At 37.7% G+C, this 19320-nt stretch overlaps 1 protein-coding gene across 6 annotated transcripts in view; it reads right to left on the bottom strand.

Moving 5' to 3' along the window:
- BGAL9 (beta galactosidase 9) overlaps positions 1 to 19320 on the bottom strand; it is a 69206-nt gene that overhangs the window by 19372 nt on the left and 30514 nt on the right. For 5 of the 6 annotated variants that reach the window (XR_015175253.1, XM_086431519.1, XM_086431516.1 and 2 more), the window contains 5 exons: positions 17683 to 17770; positions 17071 to 17195; positions 15246 to 15449; positions 12927 to 13159; positions 8794 to 8903 (listed from right to left, as the gene is read on the bottom strand). Coding sequence is in view for 5 of the 6 variants with exons in the window: in XM_086431519.1 (XP_086287645.1) it covers positions 8794 to 8903; positions 12927 to 13159; positions 15246 to 15449; positions 17071 to 17195; positions 17683 to 17770 (760 nt within the window). In the remaining variant the exon portion in view is untranslated. The remainder of the gene's footprint in view (positions 1 to 8793; positions 8904 to 12926; positions 13160 to 15245; positions 15450 to 17070; positions 17196 to 17682; positions 17771 to 19320) is intronic. The other variant, XM_086431517.1, reaches the window with a different exon arrangement.

The raw sequence follows: 19320 nt of genomic DNA, 5'->3' as shown, positions 1-19320 counted from the left end.
GTTAGAAACAGATGGGATAAGAGCAGGGGTAGGACATAATATACTTGAGTCCAAGGAGGAGGTTGCCAGGTAAGAGAGGGGCGAGGGCTACAAAAGTAAACCTTAAGTGTTGGCGAAGTTCGAGAGAAGACCGGAGAAGGCAGTATTATAGGAAATTGAGCATAAGAAGAGTCCCGCAAAGAAGATGTAACACGAAAGTAGGGAACATTTTTAAAAAAAGTGACATCCATAGAATGTATGACATGATAGAAATAGAATCATAACACTAATACCCCTTTGACATGGATGAGTAGCCTAAGAAAACAAATCGAATGACTTTGTCATCTAATTTCGTGCGATTAGGGGTGTGGTGCTGAACAAAGCAAGTACACCCAAAAACTCTAGGTGTAATTAGAAAGAGGATGCTATCAGGGCAAAGAATATGAAGAGGCATCTATCCCCCTAAGGTGCAACTCGGAACAAGATTAAGAAGAAGACTTACAAATATGAATGCCTCAAAGAAGGCAACAAACAATGTTCATAAAATGGCGGTTCTTACCTTCCGCCACCCCATTCTACTCAAAAATGTAGGGGCAAGTGAACTAGTGAAGTATACCATGCTCATGAAGGTGAGAGCGAATCTTATCAGAAATATATTCACCTCCATTATCAAACCAAAGAACTTTAACAATGATGTTGTATTGGGTCTGAATCATTTTTAAAAAGTTAACAAAAATAAGAAGCACTTCAGATCGAGATCCCATCAAATAGGCCCAACTACAACGAGAATAGTCATCAATAAATGTAACATAATACCGATGACCAGTAAATGTAGTAATAGGGAAAGGCCCCCATATATCAAAATGAATTAAATCAAACATAATATTAAACTGATGCATGCGATGGATATATGAAGTACGAGTATGTTTGGAGAGCTCCATATAGAACACTGAAACTTATGCCCATTATAAGAGTTTTTTAAAACATGAAATAAAAATCATGGGTGTTGAAAATTAACATGTCCTAAACGAGCATGCCACTAATCTAAGGACTGAGAAAAAAAAAGTACGACTCCCTGAAGATGACAACATAGAGGTTGGAGCAATAGTATGCAAAAATCCAAAAAAGTACAACCCATCCCTCTCATACCCCTTGCTAAAAATCTTCCTCGAAGTTAGGTCTTGAAAGGTACAGTGAATAGGAAAAAAATCATTGAGCAATTTAGAGATTTGGTAAGATTACACATAGACAAAAGATTAAGAGATAGATGAGGAATATGGAGCACAAAGTCGAGAAATACCAAATGATAAGGGGATGGTACCCTTACTGTGAATAGGTGTAAGAGACCCATTAGCAAAGCGAACCCTCCTATGAGTATCAGGAAAAATAGATGAAATGAAATGGCTAGACTCACCGGTCATGTGATTAGAGGAACCAGAATCAATAACTCATGTTATGGGAGTTGGACCATGCTGGGTAACATGAAATGCAGAAGATATACCTGAGGCCACAGTCGAAGATGAGCGAGTACGGATTTGATCATGAACAAAAGTGGCAATCTAGGTCTAAAACTGCAGTAAATCAATAGTGCCAGGAGAGACAATGGTGGGAATAAGTGAGGAATTCACAGTGGTAGCACGATGAGCAGAATGTCCCAACGAGGGAGTGGCAATACAACTCAAACAATGAGGATAAAATGGAAAGCATCGGACTTTCTCATGGCCTGTCTTCCCAAAAAGATCGCAAATATAACTACTCTCTCGACCATGACTACGGCTCCCTTACCACAACGAGTAGTAACACTACCCAAAAGCCATCCAAATTTGCCTCTAATTCCCAAATAAAATTTAACGAACCGAGACCAAGACTGATGCGATATCGTAACTCTCAACGACAAATGGATAAAAAGAAGACCAATAATCAAGTGTAGAAAAACTACAATTTGATGAGAAATAATGTATGATCAAATTAACATACACTTAGGGTGTAAGAACCCAGACTTGAGACTTTGGCATGAAGGGAGATATCTTGTAATCTCAACCCAATACCCAAAGAAGTAGCACCTTAGCCTTGTCGTCGCAACACCCAACATCACCCCTGTTGTTGTTGATGGGCAGAAAACCTTCCAACAGAGTCTGTCGCAGGGCAGAACACTTCCCAACAGCACCCCCATTGCGGTCGCAGGGTATCCACACAGCCTCCAATTATTGTTGCAAGCCTCTACAGTGTCCGCAGTTGCTGTCTCAAACCTGCACACAGAAGAATTTTAGAAGAGAAAACTCAAGTCTCATAATGAGAGCTTGGTATATATTTATAACCCATAATAGGGGAATGGACATAAATGCCCTTACACAGAAAGAATAATAGAAATAAATATATATAAACCAAATTAGAACTAACTATCTATCCTAATATTTTCAATACTCCCCCTCAAGTTGGGGCAAATATATCAACTAGGCCCAACTTGGCGAGATGAGAGTTTGTGATAGAAGGTCCACCAGACTTTGTAAGCATATTTGCAAGTTGATCTGAAGAAGAAACAAAGATTGTCTTAAGTGCACCAGATCTAACTTTCTCCTTGAGAAAGTGAACATCAATCTCGATGTGCTTAGTCCTTTCGTGAAGGACTGAGTCTGATGCAAGCATGATTGCAGACTTGTTGTCACAGAACAGCGAGGAGGAACCAACAGTAGGAAATCCCATCTCTGTTAAGAAAGATCTAAGCCAAAGAAGCTCACATGTGCCAAGGGCCATAGCACGATACTCAGCTTCAGCAGAGGAACGAGAAACCACTCTGTTTCTTACTTTTCCACGAGATAAGATTACCACCATAGAAAATACAGAAACCAGATGTAGATCTCCTATTTGTAAGAGAACCCGCATAATCAGCATCAGTGAAACATGACAGATGTGGCTGAGTAGTAGATGAATAAAATAAGCCTAAACCAGGACGAGACTTCAAGTAGCGAAGGATACGATACACGGTATCAAAATGAGAGGTGCGAGAAGCATGCATAAACTGACTGACTACACTAACTGCGAAAGTCAAATCCGGTCTAGTGTTAGTCAGATAAATTAAACGGCCTACGAGTCTCTGATAAGATGAAGGATCAGATAAAATTTCCTCAGATTCAGCGTGAAGACGGTGATTCTGATCCATTGGGGACGAGGCAGGACGACAACCAAGCATACCAGTGTCCTGAAGAAGATCCAATGTGTATTTTCGTTGAGATAACGAAATACCACGACGTGAGCAAGCTATCTCTAACTCCAAAAAATACTTGAGGGGACCTAAGTCCTTAACCTCAAAAGCACTACCCAACTGCCTCTTAACCCTATCAATCCATTGTGCATCATCTCCAGTTACTATAATATCATCCACATAAACCAGGACAATGGTACTGCGGCCATCTACTCTTCGTCGAGTAAAGCAAGTATGGTCAGAGTGGCATCTGGAAAACCCCATAGATAAAATGACTTTAGAGAAACGCTGGAACCAGGCTCTTGGAGATTGCTTTAGGCCATACAGAGATTTAAGAAGGCGACATACTTTCCCAGAATACTCCCCCTGAAGATGAAATCCCGGAGGGGGATCCATATAAATGACCTCTGTCAGATCACCATTGAGAAAGACATTCTTCACATCAAGCTGGTGAAGAGACCAAGAATGACAGGCCGCTAAAGAGATAAGTAAACGGACAGTTGACAGTTTGGCTACAGGTACAAATGTGGCTCCAAAGTCTTTTCCCGGAATCTGCGTAAATCCCTTAACGACTGTAGTGATCAACAGTACCATCTGCAAGCTACTTAACTGTGAAAACCCATTTACAACCAACAGTCCGTACCCCAGAAGGAAAAGAAACAAGATCCCAAGTGTTGTTCTTCTGCAATGCATCCATCTCAGTAGTCATGGCTTGATCCACATTGGATCACGTAAAGCCTCAGATACATACCGAGGAACCTCAATAGAGTCTGTGGTGGCAAGGTAGGCTCGATAGGAAGGAGAAAGACCCTGATAAGAAATAACTGGGCGATAGGGTGATTAGTAACACACCCTCGCTTACCTTTGTGAAGTGCAATAGGTAAGTGAGAGTCAGAAATAGGACTAGGTGTAAATGTAGAAGGCGACATACTTGAGTCCAATGAGGAGGATGGCAAAGTTTGAGAGGGGGGAGGGCGACGAGAGTAAACTTGCAATGGCGGCGGCGTAGATGAAGATGAAGTTGAAGATGGAGAGAAAACTAGAGATGGTAGCACTATTGGAGAAGAATCTTGCAAAGGAAAAGAGTCCTGCAAAGAAGGTGAAGTACGAAAATATAAAACATTTTCAAAAAATGTGACATCCGGGAATGAATAATATGATGAGAGAAGGGATCATAGCACCGATAACCCTTTGACATAGAAGAGTAAATTAAGAAGACACAATGGATAGCTTTGTCATCTAATTTTGTGCGATGAGGAGTTCTATCCTGAACAAAGCAAGTATACCCAAAAACTCTAGGTGTAATAAGGAAGAGAGTGCTATCAGGTCGAAGAACATGAAGAGGCACCTGTCCCCCTAAAGTACGGCTGGGAACACGATTCAGGAGGAAAGCAGCAGTAAGAACTGCCATATTACAATAGGACATGGGAACATGCATCCCTCGCAGAAGGCAACGGACGATATTCATGAGGTGGCGATTTTTACGTTCTGCCACCCCGTTTTGCTCAGGAGTGTATAGGCAGGTTAACTGATGAAGCATACCACGCTCATGAAGATGGGAACGAATCCCATCAGAGATATATTCCCCACCATTATCTGTTTTAAGAGATTTGACGGTAATGTTGTATTAAGTTTGAATCATTTTAAGGAAATTAACAAAAATAGGTAGTACCTCAGAGTGAGAACGCATTAAATAAACCCAAGTACAACGAGAATAGTCATCAATAAATGTAACATAATATCCATGACCATTAAATGCAGTAACAGGGGAAGGCCCCCACACATCAGAATGAACCAAATCAAAAATAACATTAACTCTATGCATACGAGGAATATAAGAGGTACGTGTGTGTTTAGAAAGTTCACACACAGAGCGCTGAAATTTGTGTCCACTACAAGATTGTTTTAAAGTAAGAAATAATGAATATAAGTACTGAAAATTAGCATGTCCAAAGCGAGCATGCCATAAGTCTAAAGTTTGAGAAGAGAAAATATGATTTCTAGTGAATGGAAGCACGGAAGCGGGTGCAGCAGTAGATGGAGCTTCAAACAGGTACAACCCATCCCTCTCATATCCCTTGCCAAAAATCATCCTCGAAGTCAGGTCTTGAAAGACACAGTGAGTAGGAAAAAAAGTTACAGAACAATTAAGCGATTTTGTAATACTGCTCACAGACATAAGGTTAAGAGATAAATGTGAAACATGGAGAACAGAATCAAGAGGAAAACCAGGGGACAGAGATATAGTACCCTTACTATGAACCGGGGAAGAGACCAATCAGCAAGGCGAACCTCCTTATGAGTAGTAGGAAAATTAGAAGAAATAAAATGATTGGACTCACCGGTCATGTGATTAGAGGCACTAGAATCAATGACCCAGGTTAGAGGAGCAGAGCCAGACTGAATGGCATGAAAAGCAGAAGAGGTACCTGGAGGAATGGTAATAGATGCAACTGTCAAGGATGAGGGAGTCTGAGCCTGGAGTTAATCCCGTACAATAACTGTAATCTGTGTCTGAAGATGTTGCAAATCAATAGTACCAAGGGAAGCATGATCAACAGAGGTAGATTCCACAATAGCAGCACGGGGCTGTCTTCCAGAAGATCTCAACAGGTTGGGATAGAGTTGAAAGCAGCGAGGCTTCTCATGACCAATCTTCCCACAATGACTACATTTAAGACCACTTCCTTTACCACGCCCATGGCTCCCACGGCCTCGATTCCCAGATCCTTGAGTACGGGAATTGACAACACCCGAATTAGCTGCAAGAGCCATTTGATTTGTATCTAAAGTGGAGATAGTGATCGAAGACGAAGTCTGAGAGGGAATGACGCGGCGACGACGCTCATCGCTATCAATAGTCGCAAATGTCTCAAATAATGACGGTAGAGGAGTGGTATTAAGGATTTAGGTGCACAGTGCCTCAAACTCAGGGCGTAAACCCATGAGGAACTGGTATGTCTGATGCCGAGCAATCCTCTTGACCACATACCCGGTTGCCTCTGTAGATAACTCATCCCTAGACTCATAGTGCGAGAGCTCCTCCCAACGGGATTGAAAAAATCCAAAATAATCTGCAACACTCTGATTTCCTTGGGTAACTTGAGCAATATCTCGGTAAAGTTCATATATCCTTAAGTCATTCCGAGCATATGCATATGTCTGAGTGAGAGCTGACCACAAAGAAGAGACAATCTCATGATACATAAACATAGTGTAGATGTGTTGCTCCATGGAATTGAATAACCAACCAAGAATAATACAATTATTGATTTCCCATTGTTCAAATTTGGGATCAGTGGGGGTGGCTTAGGAATACTGCCTAACAACCAACCAGATTTTTTGCGACTACCCAAATAAAGTCGTATAGACCGAGACTAACTCTGAAAGTTACAACCATCTAGTGGGGCATTGGTGATACGTTGGACAGAAAAATTAGACCCAAAAGTGATGGTAGAGTCCTTAGTCTCGTGAATTGAAGTCATTGTACAATTAGTACTGTATTTGGATTGAAGAGAGATCTCCCGTATTAATACTGTTTAAGGCCAAAAAGTCTTATTGATTGCTGTCGGTAACACCAGAAATAGTCTCTATTGCTGTCGTGAGGTTGAACTAACCAAAGAACCAAAAGTAGTTGCTATTACAGGGCTTTGTACAGCCTGAGAAGGGTTGTAGGGCTGATCGTTAATCACCCAACAACCATGTGTTGCTGTCGTAGAGCAGATCAGACTCCATAGAGCTGATTGAAGTGAACACAATAGCAAGCTGCTGCTGTAGGTTGCTGTCGCAAAGCACTCTAGACCATGTAGAAGTAATCGCAACAAAGGTAAGGACCTATGGCTGCTGTCGTAGGCCACTTTAAGGAAGAAGGTTGAATCGCAAGTCACTGTAGAATACCTAAAACTGATCGCAGGTGGGAGATAGATCTGTAGCAACTTGGTAATGCTGTCACAGAGCACTATAGGGCTTGTAGGTCTGATTGCAGATGAGATTCAGACCTACTGCTGCTGTAGCAAGGTATAATATAAGTAAAAAGCTGATGCAGATGAGATACAGGCTTGTAGAAACCTGTTGTTGCTGTTCCACAGCACTTTAGAGCTTGGAAGTATGATCGCACAGCACTTTAGGAGTTGGAAGTCTGATCGCAGATGAGATTCATCTCTACTACTGCTGTCGCAAGGTATAATAGGAGCCGAAAAGCTGATTGCAAGGTATAATAGGAGCCGGAAAGCTAATCACAAGTCAGAATCTGATCTATAGTTGGCTTGCTTAGGGCTTAAAAGTCTGATCGTAAGAGAAACCCTAACGTAGGGTATAAAAAAAAATATTAATTACAACGCAAGTCTCTATTCAGCATGTGAAGGACTAATAAAGTCTCTATCGCAATATGCGATTAAGAAGACAAGAATCAAAGAAAATGTGAGGAGGAACGGAGAGGAGTTGTGTTTGGCTCTAATACCAAGAAGAATTTTAGAAGAGAAAACTCAAGTCTCATAATGAAAGCTTGGTAAATATTTATAACCCATAATAGGGGAATGGACATAAATGCCCTTACACAGAAAGAATAATAGAAATAAATACATATAAACCAAATTAGAACTAACTATCTATCCTAATATTTCTAATACACAACCCACACAGCACAATTGCTGCTGTTGCAAGCCTCCACAGGGCTATTTACTGCTGTCACATGCCTCTACAGGGCCCACAGCTGCTGTCTCAGACTTTCACACAACCCACACAACACAATTGCGGCTGTTGCAAGCCTCCACAGGGCTGTTTGTTGCAATCGCAAGTCACCACAGTGGCTGATGGGTCTCCAGTTGCTGTCGCAAGCCTCTACAGGGCCAGCTGCTGTCGCAGACCTTCACACAACCCACACACCACAGTTGCTGCTGTTGCAAGTCTCCACAGGGTTGTTTGCTACTATTGCAAGCCACCTAATGGGTCTCCAGTTGCTATCGCAAGCCTCCACACAGCCCAACAGCACAGTTGCAACACCCAGTCCACTATCGTAAGGTAGAACCAAGGAATAAAAAACACCTATTGCAAGTACCCAACAACACTCCAAAGACGAATTGAATAGAAAAAACCTAACGTAGAGCAAAAATCAAATCAAAAAAGCCTATACAAGGCAGAAACTCTATCGTAGGACAAAAAACACAGTGCGAAAAACTATCGCAGCAAGTGAAAAACAAATTAAATCCCTATCGCAACCTACGATAAAGGGAATAAGGAAAAAAAAGAAGAAAAAACCGCCCGAAGGGGAGACCGTCTAACGAAGCTACTGTTAAGTTATTAGGTCTGAAGGTCTAGAGATGTTGATCAAGGAAGAAAAGAGATGAGAAAAGAAGAGAGGGGACTTCAATATCTCAAAGAACCGAAGAGGAAACCCGAGGGAAGTTGATGGATCCTCTTTGGCTCTGATACCAAGAAGAATTAAAGAGATGAATTGTCAAGCTTCATAATGAGAGTTTGGCAGATATTTATAATAACTAATGTGTGAAAGGACATCAATGCCCTTACATAGAAAAAAATAGAAAACTCATAATAAATTACTTCCAATAATAAGTAACATCCTGGATATATTTTGGAAAAAAGCTAAGCCATACCTGCAAACTGGCCATTTATGAATATCTGAACCACATCACGAATGCTTTCAATAATAAGTGTAGGCCCATCTTCATTTTCCTCCCAAATATCCTCATCAGAAATATGTATCCTACATTCGATTCGCATTGGATGGGATTAGCATACATTAATGGAAATTATGCAAGAGCAATCAAAAAAATTTACTACAATAAAAGATACTTTTTACCAAAATAATAACTTGATTGTTATCATTGGCATTTTAAAATTAAAGATTACTAATTTAAAATCATAAAACTAACCATACTTGGGACTAATGGCTTCGAAGAGTCATACATAAGAATGATGCCACAGTACAACAGATTCATTACATATGTTCCCAAATATAATCCAAACTTCTAAGAACTATAGTTTAATGATAACTGGGATACTTTCCCTTCTTATATGCAATCAACACATGCATTTTGAGCATCTATACAGAAAATGTGGAACTTTCTATCAATGATTAGCTGATAGAAAACATTCACAAGGATAACAAAAAGGTCAATGAAACAAGCCATCATGCAATTGGCCTTTTAAGCCTATCAAAATTAAATTAAGAAGACGTCTAGAAGATGGTAGTAGGTGGAAATGCATTCAAAATGTAGACAGGAAAATTCTAAGAACAATGCTCTCTAGATCAAAGCTAATGAATGGTCTATGAAGCTATATATAGACACGTATGCAAATACTCTTTGAATACAAAACTTCAACTTCACTCATGAATCAATGAACCACAACCATATTGGCCAATACTCAATAAAAATGCTTAACTGCATGGTGTTCGGAGTTAACTCCAATCCAGATTTAAACTTTTGACCTAGATCATTCGGGTTTGAGGTGGTAATTTCCAAACACATTATTTAGGGCATCCTTTTGGGATCAATCATAGGTCTAGAGTAGTGCGGGAACCTGTAGCTGAAAGAGTAGTTAGGAAACTTGGGTCTTTGAAAGATAGGGTATCTATAGAAATGTGGGAAGACATATCTTGTTTAGAGCTTTGCAGTTACCATCCCAATTAATTTAATCTCTTCTATCTACTATGAAATAAACACGAAGAAATTTGAGAAAGTAATCAAAACTCTTTTTGGAATGATAATGTTGGATGCACAAAATTTCATCTTGCAGAGTTTCATAGTATGGGTAGGAATTATCTTACAGAAGAAACATCAATGATAAGGATTTAATTTCCATAACTAAGCTCATTCGTAAAATCTCTTGTAGACTTACTAGCTCCACATAGGAGAATTAGAATGTAGAAGAAGAATTGCAAGTGTCTTCAACTTAAAATCATTGTACTCTATGCTGGAAATCACATGTAAATCCAGATTTCCAACATCTATCATTTGAGAGTCTGAAATTCCCGCAAAGATTTCTTTTTTAGTTTGGAGTTGGAGGGTAGCCTGGAACATGATCTTACAATTGACAATCTAATACCCACAAAATTATCACTGTAGATTTTTGTTCTCAATGAAAAAGAATTGGCAAGAACGTCAACAACTTCTGCACTACGAAACGGAATCTTCAATCTTGTCCCATTTTTCAACAGCTTCCGTATCTATTAGATTTTCCCCCAAATTGTCCACTCCCAAATTTCGCATTTCATGGATTTCGGTTATGAAAGGATGATACTTTGGTATTTGTTTCCATTTGTGTTATGTTGGGGTCTTTGGTCTGAGAACAACAATGATGGGTTTGCAGTGTGTATGTTGTGATGTGTGTTATGAGGTTTGGCTAGTACTGTTAGTTTTTGCTTACTTGCTGCATTTGCTTGTTTATATGTATGCTATAACATGATCTTCTCAACCTCCTCTTTTGTATTTTTATTTTATTTCTTAGCATAAGGTATACCTGTCAAAAAGGAAAAAGAAACTTGAATTCAACATCAACATCTAGTTGTTGACTAATAAATTGATTTTGGGTATAGAGTTCATCATTGGCTAGAACAAACAATCGATAACGACAAATTCAGCTTCACCAGCCAGGCCAGCAATTAGTCAATACTAATAAAAAATGCATCTTTTTAATTCTTTTGTTAAGAGCAAAGGCGTACTATATAACTAAAGTGAACAATCGATAAAGACAAATTCAGCTTCACTAGCCGGGCCAGCAATTAGTCAATACTAATAAAAAATGCATCTTTTTAATTCTTTTGTTAAGAGCAAAGGCGTACTATATAACTAAAGTGAAGAACAATGAAGGTAACCTAATAAATAAGCCCATCAAGCAAAGTAGACAAAATAAAAATAAACAAGGATAAGTTCCTTAGCTACCTCCAAGCAATAAAAACTCCATCTAAAAGTGAAATTCTCAACAAAAAAAAAAGGAACTCGAGATTCCTTGTAATTTTAGCCCACGAAATTATAAGTGCTTTCATGCGAAGAATAACATTGTGAATCAAGTTCTCCTTCCCAAGAAAGGTTCTCTTATTCCTCTCTTTCTAGAGGACCTACATCAAGAATGGATTCATTCACCAAAAGGACCTACCTTTAGAGAAAAAGGTCGGGTTGTACCAACAAAAGAGTAAGGAAACCGCATTGGAGTAGGGTCCAACGTATGCAGAAAAGGCCAGAGAAATGCGACCACAAGCTTTAGGCAAATTCAGAACGTATGAGGCGATTTATACATTCTCCCTTGGCTTTACACATGATGATGATCCTACTTTAAATATGGTAGTCCATTGTAAAAAATTTACTCAATGTAATGGACAAAAAAATAATAATAATAAAGACGCCTTGGATGGAATTTTTGTAATCCCAAATAAAAAGGAATTCAACAAAATAGGGTCTCGTTGGAGGTCAAGTAAATGATAAAATAAACGGATGGAGGAGCCATCTCAACTCTCCTTTCAGACTCGGTTATCTTCATCAATAGGGGATATGGTAGTATTAGAAACACAACAGAAACGAATCACAATGGAATTCACTTCCCATACTTTGAAGTTCCTTCAAAAACCGAGATCTCAGTTCATCTCAACATTTAATCAAGCCAAAAGTTTTGGATCAACGTATAGTTTTTACTCAAAATGGAAAATAGATCAGGATATTGGATCTTACTAGGAAAGTCACCGCACCAAAAAATCCTTTTTATAGGTGAAAATTTGTATAGGCGTAAAGTAATTCATCTTGTGTCACGAGGATGTTCTTGAAGTTGGAGATTTATTTAGTGTCATCTCCAAGACCCTAGAGATCACTAACAATAATGAAGGATTGCTGACTTGACTGCCCAAATTGTAGACCTATAGAGGGATATGAGTTTTTTTGTAAATACCTTTTTGGTGGGTAAGCTGGAGCTGAATATGTCAACTAACTGAGTTAAGAGTCTAGCCATCTTTTTGTACATTTACTTAAGAGATGCTAATGATATCGTATAAACTCATTAACAAAGGAGTGATCTACATTGTGTATGGAGTTTCCTCCCCTAATTCTTGAAAAGCAAAAAAACAAATTCTCTATACTTATCAAAAGACGAAAATTGAAATTCTTGAACACAAGGATTCGACTTCTCCAAATGTTCCATAATTCTTTTTTTTTTTTTTTCCTTTTCCTAAAAAACATTTTTTTACTTATCAAAGTTAATAGTAAGTTTACATGAAAATAATCTGTTGGATTCATCAAACAAAAGTGCATAAAGAAAGTAAATCTGACTATAGACGGGCGGAATTACAATTGGGGCAATTGCCCCCACAAGAATTTCTAAAACTTTGAAGCAGCTACTTAAAAAAAATTAAGATCTCTAAAGACTTTGCCCCCACAGAATTTTTTTAAAATTTGAAGGAGTTATTCATAAATTAATTTTTTTTAACGATCTTTAAGGATTTTGCCCCCACAAAATTTTGTAAACTTTGAAGGACTTTCTTATAAAGTAAAAATATTAAGATCATCAAGGAATTTGCCCACTTCACAAAATGTTTTTAAAATTTGAAGGAGTTAATAGCAATTTAAAAAAAATTATATCAACAATGTCCCACGTTAGAATTTTGCCCCCACGGAGAAAAAATCCTGGCTCTGCCCCTGAGTCTATAGAGGAAGTGAGGAACTAATGACACTACTGACTTCAAAGCACTCAATAACCCAATCAAACAGATGTATTTAAGATATTAAAGAAAATGATGTACCTTGTAATATACCAAAGATAATCGGATATGTCCTTCGTCACATTTAAATGTTCCAATATCCCTTGAACAGTAAAATTATTCTCACTCCATGCACCAATCGGCTCTGTTACAGTCATCCAGGTCTTTGAGATGAAGGAAGCTTCATTATGAAACAATGAGTGTCCATATTTTGATATATTTGAGAATTGAGGCAAATCAAACTCTAAGGTTTTGATAGAAATCTGGGAATTGACCTGGTATAAACAAGCAAAGGACGGAACTTCTAAAATGATTGTGAAATAAAGAGGTCATATTGGTTTATAGTTCAAAATGAGAGAAATAGGTAACGTAAACAATGCTATTTATTGAAAGCCACCCATAGTAAGTGAAGGATTGAGAAAAACTTATGGATAGAAAAGAACTAGTAAGAACAAAAGAGATGAGGTGAAAACAACTGGTTTAATCACACTTATTAAGATAATCATCTCTAAAACGAAAAATGGATACATTTCAATGTTTAAAATCACAAACCAAACATATTGAAATATAGAACTAGCATTTTTTTAATAAATAGGGATTAGCATTTTTAGCAAGCTTCAAGAGGGAAAAAGTAGCATTATTGATTTTCTGTCCTTCTCCGACGCAGCTTTGAGGGCCATCATGTCTGTCTAGATTGTATTGTAGTGGGATTCATCCTCTCACTTCGTATACTCTAGTTATCGAAGAAGAAAAAAAAGATGGTGGGGTTACAGATTGTAGGCTAAGAAATTCTAACCATTCCATCCTTGGAAAGTTGAAGTGGAGGAACTCAAACTAAGTTTTAATTTGGTATTATCAGGGTTGTATGACCAAAGATGCCAATTGTCAGCATTTTGATAGTTGGAAATCATGGGATGAACTGCACAAAGCTTGAACTCCATCTTCAGAATCAGTAAAATTATTAGTGGCAAGACTATCTCGTTTGGATGACATATTTTGCAAGAGATTAATTTACATCTAGATTTTCCTCAATTTTGAAGCAAGAGCAATGATATGAAGGTTTTATAGAGAATAGAAATAAACAAGAAATTTAGTTCATTTATGCAGTGAATAAATAGCTCAAGATATACTTTGTTTGAGGAAATAGCCATAGAGAGATCTAAATGGCAAAATTTATGTTGCCGAGCGATGATGATGATGATTAATGATTTAAGGTACTGTTGAGTGTATATTTTCCTCCACTCTCGGGTGTGTCATACCCCAGTTAAGACCCGAGACCCTCTTATATTCATAGTTCTCCCCCTCTCCAATAGATCGGTCTTTTGGAGTAGTTGGTTCGTTAACATGGTATCAGAGCTCTAGGTTCGTATGGGTTATGGGTATTAGAAATAATCTAGTTATTTTAGCTCTAGTTGTTATTTAGATATAGCTTTTTATTTAGCTTTTATTAATTTATGATTTATAAGGGAACTTTTGTCTTTTTTACTATTCTATTAATATAAATTCCTATCAAGCTCTCACAAAGTGTCTTGACAATTATTCTTCTCAGATTCTTCAATGGGTTCGATTCTTTCCACCCTTATGGGTGAGGAGTGTTGAGTGTATATTTTCCTCCACTCATGGGTATGTCATACCTAGTTAAGCTCCGTGACCCTCTCATATTCATAGGTCTCTCCCTCTCCAACGGAACAGTCTTTTGGAGTAGGTAGGTTGGTTGACAGGTACTATTTGCAAAAGCAGCACGGCATAAACACCGCATTACACATTATACAGAAAGTATGAATATCATTCTGGTGGTAGCAACAACTTATACATTACATCATAAAAGATGTGGCGTACCACCTTAAATCATTGACAACATGATAGCAGCAAAATGATTTTTCAGGAAACCAATTGAAAGAAAAAATGTTCCAACTATTTTCTATAGTAAAAAAAAGTCTATCTAATAATACAGGAACCTCAAAGCTTTCACCATTTTTCAGATCTAACACACCTTTTTCAGAACTTTTATAACCCCTTTAAAAGTAGTGAATTTGTTAACAACTTAGAGAGTTCTGACTTCAATTTAAGCCAAGAAAGATTTCAAAGTTTTACTTAAAACATGAAGTTCTCAATCAAGTTTTCCGAGAAATTTCCATCCGTTTCTCATCTCCTAGTTTTCATTGTGCCTGAGCAATACTGAAATCATCACTCGTTCCCCCCATTTCAAATTATTTTCTGTATAATGTTTTACCTACTAGTTTCCCAATGTGGAAACTAAAGAATAAACCTAAAAGAAGGACAATGATCATAGCCTTGTAAACTACAACGGAAATTTCCGAAGGAATGAACAAATTTAAAACTAGATGAGAAGGTTATTACCTTGGCTGTGTTGAAAGCCACATTCTTACAATCTGGTAATATACTCACTGACCAAGGTGGTAAGGTATACACTCGACCAAGGAATGTCACAGTACATTCATTTACTTCGTCGATATTTGACAGAAATGCTGAGCATCCGATTTCATTTCCTGACTGAATTGCGTTCAAGTCTTCAGTTCCAACAGTAAGATGATAAACATGTGCCTGAAATGGACACCAAGATAGATGCTGATTCAAAGACAGTAGAACAAACAATATACTTGCCCGAAAACAGTTAAATGATAAACAGCAATTGCCTGAAAGAAATTGTAGAAAATGTAGCAAGATTTGACCAAACTTAACCTTAATGATTGTAGAGGTCCCAACAGGATAAGGACTTTTCTTTTTCTTTTTCTTTTTCTTTTTCTTTTCGGCATAGAGGCACAGTGGGATTGGTTAATTGCACAAAAACCTCCAAGAAATCAGGGCTGGGATAGTAGAGAGGTTGTCTTGTAGTATAGGAGAAGATGTGTTATAGGCAATTTTGAAACAATTTACAATTTCAGAACAGTTCTCTATAAAACATAAGTATATGAATTTGAATGGTAGGTAATCAGGAAGCTTGGTAAGAGAATATTTAATCCTAATAAGGGTATTGTGTGTGTGTGTTTTTTTTTTCTCTTTTTGATAAATAAAATTTCATTAAAACGAAAAGGACGGTCGAGAGCCCAAACACAAAAGAACACTAATGAATGATAAATTGCAAAACCTCTCCCATCTAACTAAAAAGTCTTCAAAGAAGACCCCTATAAATACCATAAAAAAGCTTGTCCCAGAAATATAAAAGACCCAAGATTGACATAATCACATCTTCAACAGCCTGCTCCTTATCTTCCAAAATTCTCGATAGCTTCTCTCCTTCCAGATGGCCCAACAAATTGCAAAACGGGTAAGGTACTACATAATCCTCTTTGCCACCCCAAAAGAAGATCCCCAATTCATCCATGACTGAAACAAAAACACGTGGATGAAGGAAAGCACCCAGCTACACCGACTAAGTTAAGGAAAAGCGACCAAATCTTTTGAGCAACTGAACAATGAATTAGGATATGATCCCTAGACTTCCCATTCTTCTCACACAGATAATAGAAGTTTGGCAGAGGAAAACCTATCCTAATAATATGGTCCAATGTAGGCAACCTACCAGCACCATCGCCCACAAGAAGAACGACATCTTAAATGGGACCTTCATATCCCAAACAACTCGCATAGGGAAAGAAGATTGGGATGACTGTTCTCAGTGCTAGATGGTGTTACAATGTACAATAAGGTATTAAATTTCAACATCGATGTGTATTTCGGTCAGTATGGAATTAAAAATATATCGTGGAAATATTACGTCAGTGTGGAAATTAATACAATTCCATGTAAATGATTGAAATGTTGTAGAAATGAATACGTTGAGGAAAATAACATCGAAGCAGTAGGAAATGATAAAACAAACTGTAATAATACCAAAAATCAACATAGTGAGAATAAACAACCACGTGGAGAATGAAAACAAAGGTCGACAACATTCCCCTACACATTAGCACAAGTATTTGAGATGCCGACAAATGAAAAACTATGTTCTCCCTGAAAATGATATATTAATGTCAGATTAACTACATACAACTAATTTCTTCATTTCAGTACATTACATTTAGGAAAACAAATTATTCAAGCATCGAAGGCAATGTTTCACTTGATAATGTGAAAACACCATCTGTATGTATTTAGAATCTAATATGTCAACCCTGGGATGTATTATTTAACTACTAAGAAGGGTCTTAAGTTGGAAGTAAACCTCCTGTTTTGGTCCCAATTGTATATACTGAGGAGAGTCATCCACAGCAACTAGAGCACGTTCACAAAGTTTTATAGCAGCATGCAAATCCTTCAAATGCCCCCACTTTGGTTGGCTACGCAAGCCTAAAGAGAAAAATGTTATGGCACTGTAAACCAAATAATAAATGACTAGTACCAAATTTAATATAGAGCTTCATCACCAACATCTATGCCTTTTTCCGATTATCGGGGTCAGCAATGTGAATCCTTAACTTTATCTTGAACCATTTAGAACCATGTTTCCAGTTTTCAATTTATATTAAGCGTGGATAGTTTTGGTATTCTGCCTTTTATATCTTACTCCACTAGGTTTGTTTTTATAAGAAAATTTTCCCATTGGATTTACCTAATCTTTTAACTCCATAGTCTTGAGGATTAGGCTTGCACAGTTGGTCCCAAGCCAGAATAAAGGGGTTGGGTGAACTTGACAGCCAACATAAAATAGTGTCAAACTCCTCACACAGATTTGACTTTTGAGTTTAATATGGAATCAACAAGATAAAGATCAAATACCAAAGATAAACTTCAGAATTAAACTCTTCTATTTAAACATTACAATACTCTCACGTACCATATTCATCAATTGGTGCATCATAATCATAACTAGTGATGTAGAATGGGCCCCCGGATGTCCTCCCAAAGTTTGTCCCACCAAAATACTACGATAATTAAAAGGAAAGAGTGGATTAGCTTGTATGTACATGGGATGTGCAAATCATTTGATGTTCAAGGCTAAATTTTATTGAATTCAGTATTACCAAAATAACATAAGAAGAAATCATAATCTTTTTTTCTTTATGCAACAGGGTGTCCCCACCCCCTTTGGAAGTGGGACTAATCCCGACGGATACACAAAGCTACAACAAACGGGAGTATTAGATTAAGTTGCAGTTGGGGAGACACCATCTCACGACCCTAGGGAGCACACCCAAGACGTTGAACCATTGCATCACCACTCGAGTGGTAAGAAACAATAATCTTTCTTCAGGGTCTCTCTCCAGCACTTTAGAATATTAATTTAGACTAACATGATCACCTAAGAAAACTAGGATAACATAACAATACCTGTAAGTAAAAATTCACATGCCATTTTCACATCACATTACAGTCAACAGAAAACAATCAGATTAGGCGAAGGCATATAAAGAAAAATTATCCCCTTTTAACATAAAGAATGCTATAGTATGCAACTGCAGACAGTTGTCCTAACTAATGAAGTTATTAACAAGAATCTTTTTAGATGTTAGAATTACAAATTATACATTCCATGATGTCAGAATTTCCAGCATATTTATCAAATACATAATTAGTTGACATGCAAAGTACGGGTGCAATAAATTGCATTTAATCTTAGATCGAACACATGGCACGATTGATAAGGTCAAAAAATTAAGATCAGGAACTATCCTAGAAAGAAATATATTTGGAAGAGAAATATGTCCCAATTAGAAAGAGAGAAGACCCAATTCCTTGATTTAAGGGGATCAATTGTTGCCTTTGGCCTAGTTGTTTTTTCTTTTATTTTTTTACCCTTTTTTAAAGACCTCATCTCCCATAGGAGAGGACATATTGAGACCAAGAGAACATAGCTTGTGGAGAATTTGTAATACAATTGAGATTAGTGAATTAGCTTTTTTGGACCCAGGGACATAGTCACCTAGTTTAGGCGACGACCTAGAAAAAAATAGTCTACCTCTTTCCATTTTGTTCTTTCTTTCTTCTTTTGATCATTTGTGCACAAGTGTTATTGGCATTGTCCATTGTTCGTGGGAAAGGCAAGAAGTCACACTCTATCATTTTCTACACTTTTATTTTTTAATGCGAGTTCATCTCTACCCCATAATGTGACTTTGGGAAGTCAAGATGCAGAGCACAAATCTCAACCCCCAAGGTTGAGCACACTTCTTTCATATTGTTGTGCCAATTAGCAGGTTCATCTAGTTGCATTGAGCACCATATCAGAAAGTAGTGAAAATCAAAAGGATAGAATCATCCCTTGCCACCCAATAAATAAGATGAAAGAAACATTCTCTCCCCCATTAGTTGTACGATTCAAATCAAGAAGATAAGATGCCAAGTCTACCTAGCTCACTACCTAGAACCACCATTGCTAAGAGCCGTGAAATTGTTACCGCTTTCTTGAACATCATTGACAATCGAGCAGCACCAAAGGGGGGGGGTCACCTTGAGCACATTCATGTTAGATACA

This window comes from Akebia trifoliata, unplaced genomic scaffold, assembly GCF_017979445.1.
Source record: "Akebia trifoliata isolate Shusen 1 unplaced genomic scaffold, ASM1797944v1 Contig01302, whole genome shotgun sequence".
Classification (NCBI taxonomy): domain Eukaryota; kingdom Viridiplantae; phylum Streptophyta; class Magnoliopsida; order Ranunculales; family Lardizabalaceae; genus Akebia; species Akebia trifoliata.
Note: the sequence above shows the minus strand (reverse complement) of the source record. Positions and strands in the feature narration are given on the sequence as shown.